Source organism: Parasteatoda tepidariorum, chromosome 11, assembly GCF_982258835.1.
Source record: "Parasteatoda tepidariorum strain Cologne lab strain chromosome 11, Ptep-v5.0, whole genome shotgun sequence".
Classification (NCBI taxonomy): domain Eukaryota; kingdom Metazoa; phylum Arthropoda; class Arachnida; order Araneae; family Theridiidae; genus Parasteatoda; species Parasteatoda tepidariorum.
The window spans coordinates 15,177,403-15,195,912 of NC_141765.1; the positions used below are offsets into that span (position 1 = coordinate 15,177,403).

Genomic DNA, 18,510 nt, shown 5'->3' on the forward strand with positions numbered 1-18,510 from the left:
TATACACAAACATTTTAACTTGTATGTATATTTTTAAAAAAATATACATACAAGTATACAACACCTAAATCTAAACTAGATATCTTAAAAACAAAATTTAAGTACAAACTTTTCTCCACATTTAAGGATGCTGATTTTGAGTAATTCTCTGTTAATATATATAAAACATATTTACTGCATGCTTAATCAAATTTAGCCAATAAAAACTTAAAATATATGAAATATTTAGATGAAGCAAATCATATCAGTACACTCCAACTTCAAAAATAAAACAGCTAAAATTACTTTCAATAATTTACTTGGTAAAAGAACTAGCTTGACAAATAAAAAGAAATGCATGATTGAAATATGATAAACTATCTCTTCCTTAATGCATTTATTACTTTAAAAATCAAATTTGAAGATGTAAACTTAGATATTTTTTTTGTCTAAGTTTACATCTTCTAATTTGATTTATTTATTTTATTTCAGCTTTATCATGGCAAAAGGTTGCAAAGCCTTTTGGAGGCAATAATTATACTTTCATTTGCAGCATAAACCATCATTTGAGCTACTTCTATGTTCTTCCACGTTTTGAAATGGCTAGTTTTAATCTTTTATTATCCTTTCTTAGCAAACAATGGCACCATTTTCTTATCCAATTAAACTACTTTCAGTCTTAGCCTACTCTGCCTTCATTTCATAATTTTTAAATATGGTGAATTCGAATTACAAGGTTTACAATTACAATATGAGTCGAGATGTGTGAACTTTAAATCATATGAAAATGAATCGCAATGTGATTTTTAAAGCATATGGATATGAATTAAGTTGACTCTATTCTAGACAAACGAAATGAGAAATGCCATTTTCAGGGTGAACAAAACTCAAGGACAGAGACTCAAGCTTATGACCTCATACTCTTATTATAAATAGTTTCATAAATTACATATAATAAATATTCAATTGTAGTTTTAAAAAAGTCATCTGTTAAGTTTAAAATCTAAAATAAGGCATTGGCATTAAATAAAAAATGCTTTTGTCTGATATTTTATTTCACTTTGCAATTTTAGTATATATATTTTTATTTAACTATGAATACACTCTTTTTTATATTGGAAGGTAGGGTTGGGATTTCCTCTGGAAGAAACCGTTTTCTTTTAGCACATCATAAGAAATAAAAAAAAAAAAAAAACATAAAATGGAAGCTAAAAAATGACCAATATAATTTAAAAATTACTGTTAAATGAATAGTTCAAATTTAATTGAGGTTTTACATTTCCATATTATTAAAATTAACTATTTTTGTATTTATTTTAGTTGTATTTATAAATTTTTTTAAAAACCATATGAATTACTATTGCATTATTGTTATGATTTTGAATTTAAGTTATCTTGATTTTCTTAAAACAAGGACGGCTAGTTTCATTTTCTATATCACATCTTCATTAATATATTAAAAATCAATCAATATTTATGTATAAAAAAAAATCTGTTAAATTTTTAAAATGAAGAAAAAATAAAGGAAGATAAAATAAGTATTTATTTGATTAACTTGTTTTCTTAAATAGTTTTTCATGTTATTCTTTTTGTTTCAGCCTAGTGCAAGTGAATCAAGTGCAGGTATGTATATTTTTATGCTAATTTTTTTAAAAGATTTTATGATATGAATCTAGTTATTCATGTCACAAGAATTTCCTTAATTTGATACCTAATTGGAAAAGTAAAAGAGGCAGATCAAAACATCTAGAGAATTTTTTAGGCATGGCCTAACTGGGGTAATGCATTTATTAACAGCTCTTGAGATAACTTTACTGTTGAGGTAACTTAACATCCCCAGCTTTTAAAAGTAGTTTACAAAATATTAGTATTATGATTCAATTATTATAATTTTGAAATTTTTGATTCAGTCAGCTAACTTGATTACTTTTTACATCACAAAGGTTTTATTTTAAGCTATTAGCACTGGATCCCAAGGCACCTACTGAACATTCCACTTTATGTTTTATTTCCTCTTTTTTTTTTCACTTAGTTTATAACAATGTTTGATACACCTTGAGTATGTAATATTTGAGTTAGGTGCAGTATAATTAGGTGCAAATTTTTATACACATTCAAAAATGTTGCTCTGTGCAAGCATTTGAAAATTGGGATGTTATAAAAAAATTACGTACACATGAAAAAAAAACCAAAATCATAATTATACTAATTTTGTACTATGTTCTGGAAATATTTTATGATAACAGAATTTTCAGTTTGTTATAGCTTTTCATGCATGAAGATATTTTTGAAAAGAGCAAATGACTGGTGGCTGAGTAGTTAAATTTTATGCTCTTGTGCCACAGGTCTAAGGTTCTATCCTTGGACCTGGCAAAGGTTGACTCAGTCTTTCATCCCATCAGTGAAATGAGTATGGAGCATGCTTGGGGACTAAACACTGGGGGCTCCATGTTTGGCTGACCACCCAACTGGAACATCTGTTAGTGCACCATAGAGCATAGGAGCAAGAAAATTGGGATAAACATAGTACAACTTGGTCCTCCATGGGCTGTTGTGTCACTGAGTTTAGTTTTTAGCTTATTTTATTTGTGGAAAATTCATTATTAAAGCATATTAGTAACTTTTTCTCTAAAATTTTTTATGAATTCTTTAAAAATGAGGTGGAGTACTGTAGCAATGTTGTGGAGAAATCAATTTTTTTCTTATAAACAAGTCACTAAAAAGAAGTTTTTTTTTTTACATCAAATTGATCTATATTTTTTTTTATAAAATCGACAAATTCCATGTACATTTTTGGTTCTTCCTTTGTTAGAGAAATGTAAATTTGTTGAAATAATGAAGTGGAGGAAAAAAAATTTGAAACTTGGCTACATGAAAAAACGAAATGTTTTTTTTTTTAAATTTCAGACAGCGATCAAGACTTTGATCCCACTGCAGAAATGTTAGTTAATGATTTTGATGATGAGCATACTTTAGATGAAGAAGAAGCTATGGAAAGTGCAGAAAGTGTTACTAATGAACTTGATGATTTGCAACGTGTGAGCATATTTTCAATTTTATTTTTAAAGTTTTCATATGAATGGAGACATGTTACACCAAACATGGTTCTGAAGGTTGTTTAATTTGCTTGCAGAATCTTTTTTTAAAATTATGAATCTATTTTCTTTAAAATTATCATAAAAGTTTTAAATCAGAGGCTTTCTAATATTTTAGAATAATTTTGTTTGTAAGTAAATAGTTTCAATTTTCTGTAAATCCATATATTCAGTCGCTATCAATAATTTACTTATCTGAACGTTTTACCGATGGAGATTTTTGATCAGGCTAACATGTATATAAACCAGGTTTTCCATAGAAGTTTTTTTTCTCTCTCTTTTTCTGAAAAGCCTTTTCTTTTAGTAATGATCATAAAAAGACAAATCCTTACATTACTATTGCAGGAATTAATGTGCTTTAAAAAAAGTTTAGCATGCCAGATTTTTTTCCAGAATTCTAGATCAGGCAGTCTGCTATCCTGGAGCTTAAAAATTATATTTCTATTGCTGAGATTGTATAGTTTTGGAATTTGTCTTTTCCTTCTAATCAAATTATAGAACTTGTGAGCAATAGAACACTTCTTATCTTTCTGTCTGTGTTGAAAAATGGAAATGGGCAAGTAATAGATTTCTTTTTGTTAAATAATTTACAAGAAATGGGTTGTTGTTATGGGGGGGGGGGGATGAGAGTTCTAAACTTGACCTTCATCTTTGGAGATGGTAAACTTTCAGTAGATGATTGATGGTTAAGGAGTATGCTATTTTCTAAAAAAAATCCTGGCGGCAGCAGGTATACTTGATGAGAATAAGGCAATTTTAATTTGGACAATTTTAAGTTTTTTCTTTATTTTTATTTTTTTAAAAAAAAGCTTGAAATTGTGTTGCTGTTCTTCACTGTAGAAAAATTTCTTTTCCTTTGTTAGCTTTAAAATCTTCATATATAATCAATATTTATAATAAAATAATTTTTCTTGAAAAAAGAAAAGTAGAAATTTTACGTTAGCACTTTTTGTTTGGTTAAGAATTATTTTTCCAAAGTGGGTAATTTTTTCGTGATGTTAGCTTTTTTTCTCTGGAAGGTTCTTGCTGTATCTTAGTGTGGCAAACTGCCATGAAAAATAACCAGACTTTCATTTTTTTTAATTTCAACTTCTACTTCTAAAATATCACTTATTAATAACTTGTTTTTCATTCTTTCTTTTTTGCAAATGATTTTTTTTTAAATTTTATTTTTCGGTTTCTCAACCCTCAAATGGTTACATTAAAGTTTGTTGATATTTTTTAGGTATGTGTTTCTATTTACATACTTTCCTTAAACGGATTTCTTTATTTAAATTGGGCTTTCAGTTCTAAAACCAAATTTGCGTTTTTCCTTTTTTATATTTGGTCTTCAAAAATTTTTTTTCTCTTTCCATAATTAGATTTTATTTTGCAAATTTAGTGTTCATCCACATTTCTATTTTATTGACTCTTTATTTTATTGTTTTAATCCATTTAACTTAATCAAAAATTTATTCATGATACAATAGGGCATTATAAAAAAGATAAACTAAATCTATTTACATCAGAAACTTATTTTTTAATAAAAAATTTCGATTTAAAATTTTTATTATTACTTTTCGTAACATTATTCAAAAATGTGAAGAAAATTTTTTTTTCTTCTAAAAAGTGACATTTTATTTATTGTTATTTTTCAACATAAGTTTTTTTTTGGTATGATTGCTACCTTAGCTGTTTGGTTAATTAGACAGTGTTTTCACTACAGCGCGAGAATCTCGCATATTTTTTTCTTTTCTCGCATTAAAAAATTATTACCGCGAGAAATTCGTGCATTCTATAAACCAATTTCAAAATTCGCGAATTTCTCGCATTTTGAAAAAAATTTCTCATTGTGCCATTTAGAATAAAATGCGTTTCACTTTTCTTCCTGGATCTTTCATTATTTTCAACATCTGCCCCATTATCTAGCTTCCCTATTTACCAGTATTGTTCAGAACCTTTAAGAACAACAGAATATCATCCCTCCGAACCACGGAACCTCTTTCAGAACGCATTTCTCTGCAACCACATGTTTACCGTAGGTAAGGTTTCTCCATGTAAGAAATTCAAATTTTTTGCGCATTAATGTAAGATGGACAAATACCTTGAAAAGGCAAGATCTTCTACTCCGAAACGGACAAATGAAAATGAAACAAATGTGGGTAGAAACGATCAGAACGAAACAAACACGCATTTGATCAACCTAATGAGAACAGCTGTTGAAAAAGTAGATGTAGAACATTTTCCATATGATGATGCAACAAAAATATTAAATGCTTTAAAAATTAGAAGATGTTAAAAACGTATTATAATTAAAGAAATGATTTTTTTTTCAAGTCTCTTTGTGTTTTTTTTTTTTTTTTTTTTTACTTTTTAGAAATCTCACTTAACTTTTTGAAATCTCACCCTGTTTTTGAGAAAGGGTGAGAAGTTCTCACCCATTTTTTTTCTGCGATGAAAGCACTGTTAGATCTATTTACATAAGAAACTTTTTTTTCATCAATTAATAACTGATTTCAATTTGAATTTTTTATTTAGTACAAACACAATCACTGTGAAGTGGAACAACTCTATTATGCATTGTCTATTATGCTTTTCTTTACTACTATACTTTTCTAAAAGAAAGAAAAGAAAACCTGGGTAATCTAATGAAATATTTAAATCAACTAGAATTATTAAATATTCGATTTTTCATTTGATTAAATTCAGTTTTTAAAGATATTTGTGGTAAATTTTTTGGTTATTTTAATATATTGTTATATTTGAGTAGGGTAGGTTCTTCAATATCAAAAAGAAGTTTTTGACTCTGGTAAAAGCTTTAAAAAAAAAATTACATTTTTCCTAATGTTATGGTACATTAGACAGTGAATTTCAATTTATAAAATGTATTGATTTTTAAAATTAATAATGGAATTTATATAATGAAATAAGACCTATAAAGGTAGGCAATTTTTATAAATATCATATTTATGTTACTTAAGATTTATGAAATTTTGATGCAAAAATATATTAGAACCTTATACATTGTCATATTTTTATCAACTTTCTTAAATAAATTTTTGTCTAGTATTTTGTCTTTTACTTTAATATATATATATATATATATATATATATATATATATATATATATATATATATATATATATATATATATATATATATGCTTTAAGATTTACGATAACTTTTTATAAGTTAAAATAAAATGAAAATTCAATATCACCTAAGTTCTGGATTTTGAAGAAAGATTTTTGACTTGTCTGTAAAAATTTGGTAATAACTGTTAAGCATCAGAAACTTGCCAACCCTGTATTTAAGTTTATATATTGCATTTTATATTGTGACTATATACTGTGACTCTTAACTATATTATTGGGTAATAAATCTTCAGCCATATGTGTATATATTTCATTTTTTCAACATTTAAATTACTGCTATTCGTAATCAGTAACAAGCATACTGCTTAATTTTAACATAGTATTATAGCAATAGCAAAATGTGTTTTCTTAAGTATTCTGAAAGTTATATTTACTTTTCAGAAATTTCAAAAATTAAATCTTAAGTTTTTCTTAGGGTGACTTTCTTTTCATAAATGATATTTATAGCTTCAATTTTGCATTTAAATAAATTGACTTCAAAAGAAAGTATTATGACTTGAAATTTTGTTTCTTTTCAGGCTTTACTTTTTTTTTTTCATTCTCTATCTTTATTAAAGTTTATGATTAATTTATGGGGTATGATAATTATATTGAAATTTATCATTGTTTCTTTACTTGGAATCTTATTTTTTTTAATTAGGCATTTTAGATGGCATGACACAATAATTTTTTAAATGTTTTACTTATAAATTTTTAGGAAGGTGAAATGCCTTTAAATGAAGTGCTTGCCATGTATGGATATGAATCAGGTTTAGACTTCGAGGAAGGTGGACAAGACGCAACTGAACATGAAAGTGATTCTTCACCAATCGATTCGCCAGAACATACATTAGAAAATCATGACTCTCCACACAGTCTTACTACTCATAGTCTTCCTTCACCAGAATCTGAAAGTAATCCATCTGATGAAAAGATAGAGGACTTTATGAACTTAGTGTTTCAAGAAAATGCAACAATAAGCTGTTCTAGACCTCTTTTAAGATGTAAGCTTTCTAATCTGTTCACTATGTATTATTTTAATCACCTATATTTATGACGTTATTATCTTTTTAGGAGAATAACATGTGTTTGATTGATAATAAAAGTATCAATTACAGTGAAGTATTTCCAATTATACTGTTACAATCTATCTAGAATTACACTTAACAGTATTAACAGGTTAAAATTACTGAAAGATATATGTATCCTGATTATTTTATGACAAATCATATCTTTCTCTCTCCACCAAAATAATTTTTATTTTTTACTGATTAGTTTATATCTTATATAAAACATTCAAAAATAATGAAGAAAATTTTAGAATCATGTTTTATGGATTTTTGATTTGTACCTATTTAAAGCTTCTCCCCAAGAAACATCATTGCCATTGATAGTTGGCATCTTGATATGTTTTTACGTATGTACTTTGCTATGTTTTTTTCTTTCAAAAAATGGCAACCTTGTAGAGTTTTTCTTCTTTTTTTACATTAAAATTTGCTATATAAGAAACAAATACTTATTGCATGTTATGTCTTATATAAACTTTTTGTGTGGGATGTTATAAGAAAATATTTAAAGTATTGAAATTGGTTTACATTAATTTCTTTATACTATCCTGCTGCTTTATAGGATATACAGTGTATCAGAAATTATAATTGCTGATTTTAAATTTATTGTAATGAACTTATTTGATTAAATATTTACAGCTGTTCATCAAGCGAGTGAGTCTTCTGATACTGGGACAGATTACGACTACTCTCCAGATGATGATTGGAGGAAGGTAATTCATTTATGAATAAAATACGTCTATGTAATTTAGTGTAACTGAAATTAGTTATATGCTTTTTTACGTACAATATACTTGAGTTACGTTCAAAATATATTGTGTTAGACAATTTTTTTTTGTAATTTTAAATTTCTTTTCCACAAAATTATTTTATGATAAGAATAAAAAATTAATCTAGATAGTAATAAAGTAACAATATTTTAAATTAATAAGCTTAAGAACTTAATTTTAACCAATATAGTGGCACAAACAAATCTGTGGTTGACACCGCAGAGAATGCTGTATTATAAAGCTGTATTGGTTATATTGGAATATTGTTTGGAAATTAGGCTGTATTATTTTAATTATCACCCAATGAATTTAAAGATTGCATTCTCAAAAGGTTATCTATAATTGTTATACTTTCTAATTTATTTGAAACTTTCTACTTTGAAAAAAAAGAATGTTTTTGCAAATATATTTTAGTGATTTTCAGTAATTATGTGGTTTTAAAATAAAAGATAGCCTCTTGTTTTTAATGATCTTTTTGTAAGCATAAATTACATAACTGATATTTAACTCATGAGGCTATTAATATTATTATTACACAATATACACCTTAAATTGGTTGTGGGTGTGCTACATTCTACATTTAGAGTTGCATACCACACCTAGCTTTTAAATTATTTCTGCAGTTTTAGACGTAAAATAATTGACTATTGTTTTAATGATATAAGAAGATTATATAAAAAGAGATGGCTAAATTAATTTTATGAAATGAACTTTTCACAACTATAAAAAAAAACATCAGTTAATATATTTAAAAATTTTAATTAATCTATAATGGTTGTTACAAGTTAGTGTAGTTTTATAAATGAAACAGTGAAATTAAATTAGAGTTAATTTAAAACCTAATTATACTCCTCTCTAAGATTTAGAGGTGAACAGTTATGAACGATCATGGCTGCAATCCTTTAGTTTTAATTTCTTTTTTTTTTTTGTCTCGTCTGTTAACAGCATTTAAACTAAAAAAAAATCTTTTTGAAATAAGGATATAAACCATGGGCAATCAATCTTTTCCATTTCTCTTTGCTTCTATTTATTGTTGAATTTTCTCCCCACTTACCAGTTTCATTATAGCTTAATTTAGCATGACTGCACAGCGGTAGCATATTTTTAGTGAAGGTTTAATAAAAATGAATAGTTAAATTTATCTCCTTATATAATTCACTTAAAAAAAAATATGGAATCACTACACTACCCTAAACTTTTTGATATAGTCTATTTTTTTGTAATAATTCTAAGTTATGTACAAGGCACTTTCCAAAGACGTTTCAGTTTTGCCTTTAAAATTTCCATTAATTGTCAAGTCTTTATAATTAATAAAATTTTTTTGCAGGATTTTTCGCTATTGTAATTTTTTGGTTTTATTCCTTGTAGCATTCGCGGACGAGCGGTGTGTTTCGCTCTTGTGTATGTACATAAATATTATCTTTGTATTCTTCTCGCTTTTCTTTTTTTTTTTTGTTCTGTGACATTTGCTTGTTTGTATTTTGTATGAGAGAATGTATATTTGCATGCATATCTTTTAAAGTTTTGAATGATTTTTTTTTTTAAGTGTCTAGTTTTGTCCTGTTATGTATTTTTTTGGATTAAATTTAAATGTTGGAGTAATGTATTATTATTTGATATTGTAATACAATTTATTTTAAGATATAATTGCTGTTGAATTTATTTTAAGATATATTTGATGTATGTCTATATCAATTTTTGAAATTATCAAATAGCTAACTTTAAAAATGAGATTTTGTTTTTTTGCTATATATCTGTTTTGTTATCAATGATTTTATCTTTCTTCAGGGAAAACCTGGAATTGTCAGGACATTTTATTATGTTTCTAAAAAGCAGAGAATAGTCGGGTAAAGTTAAAATTTTTCTAAAAAAAAAACTTGGAAAATTCCTGTATAATAGCTGGAAAATGACCAGTCTTGGAATTGTCAGTATCAGTAATCAGTTAGTGATATTTGATTTAAATAATCCTAGCACCTATTAGAATTATTTGTTTTAAAATTTTCATATTTTAGTGAAACTTTCATGTTTCCCTTCTCATTTAATGATGTTTTTTTTATTACAAAATCTAATATTTGACATTACAAATAAAATCAAAGTTTTCTGATGAAAAATTACATGGTATAGATAAATATGATCTGTATTTTCATTGCAATTTTCCTGATATACGTGGAAAAGTCGGGGGATTTTTTTCATGAAATATGGTGGAACCCTATTCTTTAAACAAAATGCTCATGTAATTGTAATTTATTTATTGGAGAAAAGATGATTGACGATGTAAAATGTGCTGGAAAAACAATGATTTCAAAAGGGAATTGTCACCAAACAATTTGGTTAAAAAGAGGTTAATACTTCAGTTCAAAATTCGCTGATCGTAAGAACCTTGTATTAAAAACAAATCGGAATTTGAAAAACCATGTGGAAAGAAACAAAAAATGATAGAAAAACCAGACCAGAAAAGTGTTACTTGCGGTTGTGTTTTTCAGTAACTGGTATTTGATTCTTTTTAACCAGTATTTTGATGCTTGATAATCATGAAATCCCAAGCTGGTGTTAAGTATCATTTTGTAATTATTGTTAAAATATTGTGAAGTTTCTTATAAGATTAAATAAAATTAATTTTATTCATTCAATTTTTATATTGTATAACTGTTAAATAACTAATCCAAACTCTTAGTTTTCTTTAAAAAGTATAAAGTACAAAACAGATAGTGTAATTTTCTGTAAATGAGTCATACTAAAACTATATTCATAGTGAATTAAAGTCCTTATTAAAATCTTTTTTTAATATGTTCATTCGAGAAATATGAAGAAGTACCTGCTTTTTTAAGCTTATCATTTTGTGTTTCTCTTTAATAGTTTTCGATTTGTCTTCAGTTATTCAGAAAAAAGGCTTTTTTTTTTTTTTTTTTTTGTTGATGTTTTTTCTTTACCAGTTGTCATTTTAATATTTTCTAATGTGATTTAGTCCTATCAACATTTTGCACAGTTCAACTTGGTTTTGTACATTGATGACATTTTGTTTTTGCATGTGTTCTATTTAAAACAATATCTAGTTTTTTTATTGGTTGATTTTCCTTTTATATTTCATTGTTGTCACGATAATGAAACTATAGAAATAAAAAAAATAAAATTTGATTGTTTAAAAAACATCACTGTCTTTTGGTACAGAAACTTTTTTCATTGCAAATTTGTGCTTTTTGCAATTTCAGTGTTGCCACAGACAGCTAAAATGCAACTATTTTTGGCATGAGGTGATCTTTGCCTGAAAAGGCTAAAAAAGCAACTATTTTGAGGATGAGGAGACTATTGGGAGACTTTTTTTTTCTTAAAAATAAAAAATGTTGAAAATTTTGAATTGCAAATTTGAGTATTCACTTTTTAATTCATTCTATCTGCAGATTCCTTTGTAAGTCTATTTAATTTTTTCGGTCACCTTTTCAATAGTTATTGCTTCGAAATTTCGCTTGATTTAAAAATAAAAACAATTTTTAATACGATATTACGATGCATGAATTTTGAATTTGAGTAATCACTTTTCAGAATATGTGTGTGTGTATATATATATATATACAGTCAAACCCCGCTATAGTGAACCTTCAAGGGACTGAAATTTCTGTTCACTATAACCGGGAGTTCACTATATCCGTTACGCAGGCAATTTAACTAATGGTTCCCGAACTCCTCCCTTTTATTACACAATATTCAAATAAATGACTGAAAAATATTATGTAGTAGCAAAATAAATGTTTTTTTTTCATTACTCTTTGTCTTGCGTACAAAAAAAAATTAGTAATCTTTAGCTGATGAGCAATCCTCAACATCAGATAAGGAAAAACTTCCCGAATCTGTGATAATTTTTCCTGACTTTCTGTTATTCCGCTTTTTAATCCTGTCTAACTTGCCATTCAAGCACATAAAAGTAGTCTCATAAAATCGCTTAGCAAATTCGGCGACATTTGTCCAGATACTTCGATTGGTGAACCACTTTAGTAATGCTTCTTCAACATCCTTGTGATCTGCTTTTCTCAACTTCTTTCTGCCATCTAAATTTCTTTCATGAGCAGAAATTATTAATTGCCTATTTTTCCATATGTTACAAACTGCAGATTTGGATAATTTATGTTCCCTGCAAATATCAGCTTAAATGCATCCATATTCAATTTTTCTGATTATGCCCATTTTATCATCAATGGAGAACGTTTTACCTTTACTGCTCGCCATAGTTAAATTTGAGACACTTGTTTGCAGGATTTTTTAAACTGAACTGAGAGCAAAAAGGAGTTGAAATAAGGGCCTTATCAGCACATATTAGTGTCCAACCCTTTGACCAATAATGAATAATTGCCCATTCCCTCTGTCAGAAAATGCTTATTGATCCGACTGACACCTTTATAGGGGCATCGTCTGCCTGGGTTGGAAACATCTGCTTTGTTTGTCTAGGGAGGGGAAAGTGAGATAAAAGAAGCAAACAAGAAAAAATGCTTATCGCTGCATTCCCCTCTATAGATGGTTTTGAAAATTGGTATATGTATTTTTTTTAAGTTGAAATTTCAAAATTATTACAAAAAAGATCAGTTGAAGACAGAAAAAAGTTCATTATATCCAACCTCCTCACTTTTTTGGTTCTCTATATCCACAAAAAATAACATTATCTATGTATAGCAAGGCATGGGACCGAACATTTTGTTCACTATATCTGGGAGTTCACTATAAACCGTGTTCGCTATTGCGGGGTGTGACTGTAGATATTTCCTAGATAAATTATTGATTAAAGGGAAAATTGTGTTAGAACCTTAACGTTTATATAAAAATTATCATATTTGCCTCCTATTTGACTAAATGGATCATGGTATATGACAATTAAGTCATTAACAAAATTTAAGTAATATTTTTGATGAATTTTTGTTCTTATTTAGGCAGCTATTTTCATGCTTTAGGCTACTAAAAGCAACAATTTCGTCCATTTTTTTTCTGTGGCAACCCTGCAATTTTCAAAAAAATTATTATAAGTATTTTTTTAAATGAATATATCTTTTAGCTATTTTATAATCAAAATGTTTTAAATATATGCCTTGAACAATTTTGTTTATTTCAAGTTTTACTGCTTTTATTTCTGTATTCAATTTTTGTTTCTAATTTGCTCTTGGAAAGGAAAGATATATTTATTTGTTATTGTTGATGAAAGAGTGATCCTGTTGCACTCTTTTCTGATTTCAAGCCAGCTTAAAATTTGACTAGGTCATTAAAATAGAAAGGTGAGAATACAGAGAATATTTTCAAATAACAATACTTTATCATAAAGTAAAATAGTTAAATTTCAACAAGTATTACTTTCATTTATTTGTAAATATTTTACTTATTTTTTGGACATCAATTTGACAGTTTGCTATAATTATAGATTTAAATCTATTATAGCAAAATTTATTATATTTAGCTTTTATAAAACCCTAATTAATTATGGATGGAATTTATGAAAGGTAAAATTGACAAACATTTAAAATGGCATCTCACCTAATATTCATAAATGTAATACCTGTGTTTCTGAGACAGTTTCCTTTTCATCAAAAACAACAATTCTATATTGACTGCTGTACCAAATTTTTCTAAATTTGGAAATAATTTCTTTTTATTTTTACTCTCAATTTAATATTGTTACTTTTTAACTATACGTTTATCTCTATAGTGTGATGTAACCTTTGTTTATTTATATAGTTTCCTTTTACTATCACTTGCATTTGTCCTATCCATGAAGGTGTACCTTTGTGACATCAAAATTTGTTTAGATTTTGAATGAATTTTACTATTTGTGACTTTAAATATTTCTTGTCAGTATCAATTTTGTTGCTAAGAATTACTCTCATTATTTTAATAACTTTATAAAAACCATTTGCTTTCTTGCCTTGCAAGCATGGTTTTCACAATGCATTGCAGTTAACTATATAAGATTTTGTAGACATGAAAATTTCAATAAGAAATTAAATCAACTGAAAATGCAAGCATGGTTGCCCTTTGCTTCACTGAAACAAAATAATGCATAATTTATTTGTTATTTTTCTCAGTTGTATCATTCTTATCAATATCAGAAATTATACTAATAAAGAATGTGATTAACAAATGCTTTATATTCAATTTTATTTTTAGACAATCCAAGTTGGCTCAGATTATCAAGCTGTTGTTCCTGAAGGTCTTTCAAAATATGATGATGCTCCAGGTATTTGCCACAAAATATATTTTTACAATAATTTTATATCTTTCAACTTGTATAGTTTGACTGTACGTGTTTGTTTTCAATTTTCGTTGCTATTTTTAAAACAACTTTTCAATTGAAAGAAGAAAAAAAAATATTGCATTGAGTAATTAAATTTGAATCCCTCTTTTACTGGACAAATGAAAAAGATGTTAAGTTTCGTTTTCCTAACTGACTTGTATTGATGAGCAAAAGGATCCGAGTTTTATTACTATGAATTTAGAGATTTTATTATTATGGATATGTAACTGAAATTCAATTAAAAATACTTTTATTTCACACAATTATTTAATACTTTTATTCTACACAATGATCAAGGGGATTATGCTAATATCATTCTCATCCATATTTTTAATCTATCTTTTTTTTCTTCGTAACCAGGGATGTGATTCTTCTGCGGATTTCAGATTTTTCCATATTTTCCGCTCTTTTTTCATAAATTTCCACACAAAATTTTTTTTTATGCAGTAAGTGATATTTTGTTGAAATATTTTTTTTCGCGGAGCGAAAGTATTGAAGCCCCCAATAAACCTTTCTTCACAGGTCAATCTGTAGGCTGGGGTAAAAGTGGTTGACCTTGGTAAAACAATGCCGTCTCCTACTCCAGTACTCTTTTATCTTTTGATGACTAATTCCAAATGCCTGCGTGTTTTGCTCTTTCTTCTTTCCCCCCCTCGTCTATTCAATTGACCAATTCCCTACCATTGCAAATCTGTCTCTCCAAACTTCATTTGAAGCTCTGAGAAGTTGCGTTTCGCACGTGTTCTTGAAAAATCATCATTTTTTTTCCCTCAATAATTTTCTGAAGAATTTTTTTCATACTTAAAATTTTATCTGTTGTAGAAGTATGGCCAGCGTTCGTACCAACACTGATGATCAAAAGTCTGCAAAACGCAGTCTACAGATCAGTCATGTTAATGAAAGACCATCAAAAAAATAAAGAACTGATGAGAAAGTCCGCAAAGGTCCTTTGACCATTAAAGAAATTTTTTTAAAAATGATGTGATACATAAAATCGTGCCTATGCATGATTACTCAAAGTTATCTAAATTATTAAAAAAAATTATTTTAATCAAGATTTCATTTAAGAACATAAGTACCATTTATTTATATTTATTTGAATAGATAATTATGTAATCATTATCAGATTGGCTATTGAATTCATATCATTTTTTCTTTTGCACGTTTAGTGCTACAGTTATAAACTTCCTCTTTTTTGTCTTTTTGTCAACCACATCCTTGCATAACATATTATCGATAACTTAAACCATTGAGAAGAATTTTCTTTTTTAAAAATTTTAAATTAAATTGTATAAAATAAGCTACTAAGCTCAGATAAGCATAAATCAACACATTCATATTATTCAGAAGTTATAAATGACTATTATTGTGCTGCCATCTGCCGATGATAGAGAGAATTGCCGTCGGAGATATAGTGAATGAGATAAAAGAAATTTTAAAGGAAAATTTTATAATGGGAGCAAATATTCCAAAACTTTTAAAATTTAAGAAAAGTCATGCCTTTAAAAATTTAATTATTTAGATAATTGTAAATGGGAATTTATCAGTTGTATATATGCCCCATATGTCATAAAGTAGTCAGGTTATATATTAAAAATGACAACTGAAGACTGGCATTTTAACTTCATGTAGTTTTAACAAGGCTGATGGTGCTCCGGCAAAAATCCGGATTTCCGGAATTTTCGCCAACAGTGATCTGGAAGTTTCCGGAGATCGAAGTTTCAGACGTTTCAAAAAATCATTGATCACAAAAGTTTCCGGAAATCAAATTTTCAAAGGTGGAACTTAAAAACAGAGTTTATTTTATTTGTTTGTAACAGAGAGCCAGATACTTTATAATCTTATATTCAAGATTAATATTCATTTTTTATCAGTAAATAGTTATTATAATCATAAACTCAAAAAAGAAAGACATATTTGTAAATTTCAATTACTTCTCCAGGTCATCATAGGTATGTGTAAATGATATAGGTATGTGTAAAATTTTAAATATATTTTAGGTAAACTAAGAAATATTGAGAAAAAGGAAAAAAAAACTTGTTTAAATTATTTTTAAATTTTTTGATTTGAACCTTTTTTTTTATTTAAGAAATTTTCCGAAATTTTGACTTGGACTCGCAATCACCCCTGATGTAGTAAAAGAATTGATCTCATTGAACTTTTAAAAAAAGCAACCGAACATTAAAAGTGTTATTTAATTTTCATTTTATTAATTAGCACTTAATTGATATAAATAAATTATAGTTAAATCTAGTAAAAAAATTGACCTCATTGAATATAAAAAAAGCAACTGACCATCAAAAGTGTTATTTTTGAAAACATAAATAAATAAAAAATCTCCTTCTTTGCATCCGCGGTTGCTCAAACCAGGGAAATCTTCAGGTTAAAAATACAAAAAAAGAATCGAAATTCAAAACAATTAAAATTTAGAAACAAAAAAGAACAGAAATATACAAAATACAGACAAGGAAAACGAAGTAAATAAACAAACACTAGTTTACTGCGCATGCGTGGTTACTCTAACCGAAAATATCTTTAGGTTGAAGTTAGTGAACTCTGGGTTAAAGTAACTCGCAGTTACGTACACGGTGAAATTAAATTTCGGAATCTAACCTGGAGTTGCTCTCATAAAAGCTGTTTTGAACTGTGACTGAGGGTTAGGGTCAATGGTGAATACGGGCGTTAGTCATTTATCTAATTTAAAATTACTGTAATTTTATATTTTAAAATTATTGTTATTTCATAATTTGAAATTGTTTGCATTTCGAAATCATGCTTTTAAGTAGTTAAAATTTTTATGGCTTTTAAATTAAAATAATTGAAATAATGAAGTAGTTAGTGCCAGAATGAAATGCAATGTATTTGAGTCAAGGTATGTAAAGGTAAATTATCATGAACACCTAACCTCTCTTATTAACATAATCACCAATTATTACAATTACACCAGATATTACAATTAAGTAGGTGCTAATAATTAAGTAAATTATATTAGGAAATTTAATATTGTCAGATATTGCTAGAACAATAAATAAATTCAATTTTAAAGGTTATGAACAAAGAAGAATTTAACGACTGAAGGATTTTAAAGGAAATTAATAAAAATTGAAGGGTAGTGTGATAGTTTAGGAAATGTGATTGCACATAAGGTATGTAAACCCAATAGGTTCAGTAGTCAAATTATGTGAGGCTGACAATGAGCAGATTGTTAGCATGAAAATTTAAAAATAAGGTGGAACAAAATAAATTAAAAGTTAATGAATTGTGATAATTAATTAAATGACTGACCATATATAGACAGAAACCATATATAAACAGAAACATTTAAATCAGTAACTGAATGTGTCCAACTGAAATTACTCATGCCTTTAAATAACAAAATATATTCATTAGTTTATTGCAGATATAAAGAAAATGAAAGCATAAATGATGAAATTTTTTTGGACATATTTTATTTAAATTTATTCTTGTATATATTTTTTTTTTATGTCATAACATGTGAACGAAGATATAACACATACTTGAGTCAATTGAAGAGAGTCAAATTTAGGTATGATCCCTAAAAGTGAAGGAGAGTTATAAAATAAGTTAAGATTCTTTTCCAAAAGAGGAGTGAAATTTGGATAGGTAAAAATATTTTATTTTCATTAAAATTTTGTAAAAAATATCACTTGAATATATTGGACAAAAGGATATAAATATCTTAAAATTAAAGATAAATAAAAGGTTAAATAACTAAATGAAGAGATTTAAATAAATAATAATTATAACATTATACAAACTGTAATTATGTCTATTTTCAAATTCTATAAATATTGAACTTTCATTTATCCATGCTTGACTTTCATATATACGAGCTTGATTACTATAGGATTGGCTGTCTTGAGTGAGCAAGAGTCTATTTACTTTATTGCAGTCAATTTTACTGAAGTTGAATTTATTTTTCAGCTTATGAGAATGAAGACAGATTACTATGGGATCCTACAGCTCTTCCGGATGAAGAAGGTAGGTAGAAAATATAAGTTGTTTTAGGGTCATATGGTAAGGTTTATTTTCTTTTTTCGGAAATTTTATTTAAAAATTGCGAAAGAGTTATGTAAGAAAAGATAGATACATTGTTGCTAGGATATATATATATATATAGAGAGAGAGATACATGCTTACAGAGAGAGGGGGGGGGGCTTTTTTAACCGCTTAGATTAAAATATACCATTTGTATGA

The 18,510-nt window shown here is 27.0% G+C and overlaps 1 protein-coding gene across 7 annotated transcripts in view; it reads left to right on the forward strand.

Moving 5' to 3' along the window:
• Positions 1-18,510, forward strand: part of LOC107453844 (mesoderm induction early response protein 1) — a 43,064-nt gene that overhangs the window by 1,669 nt on the left and 22,885 nt on the right. For 4 of the 7 annotated variants that reach the window (XM_016070815.4, XM_016070816.4, XM_071187780.2 and 1 more), the window contains exons 2-7: positions 1,578-1,602; positions 2,887-3,017; positions 6,906-7,191; positions 7,894-7,967; positions 14,166-14,235; positions 18,238-18,294. In XM_016070815.4, coding sequence (XP_015926301.1) covers positions 1,578-1,602; positions 2,887-3,017; positions 6,906-7,191; positions 7,894-7,967; positions 14,166-14,235; positions 18,238-18,294 — 643 coding nt within the window. Of the gene's footprint in view, positions 1-1,577; positions 1,603-2,886; positions 3,018-6,905; positions 7,192-7,893; positions 7,968-9,392; positions 9,426-14,165; positions 14,236-18,237; positions 18,295-18,510 lie in introns of all 7 variants that reach the window. The other 3 variants (XM_016070812.4, XM_016070814.4, XM_016070817.4) reach the window with 1 other exon arrangement.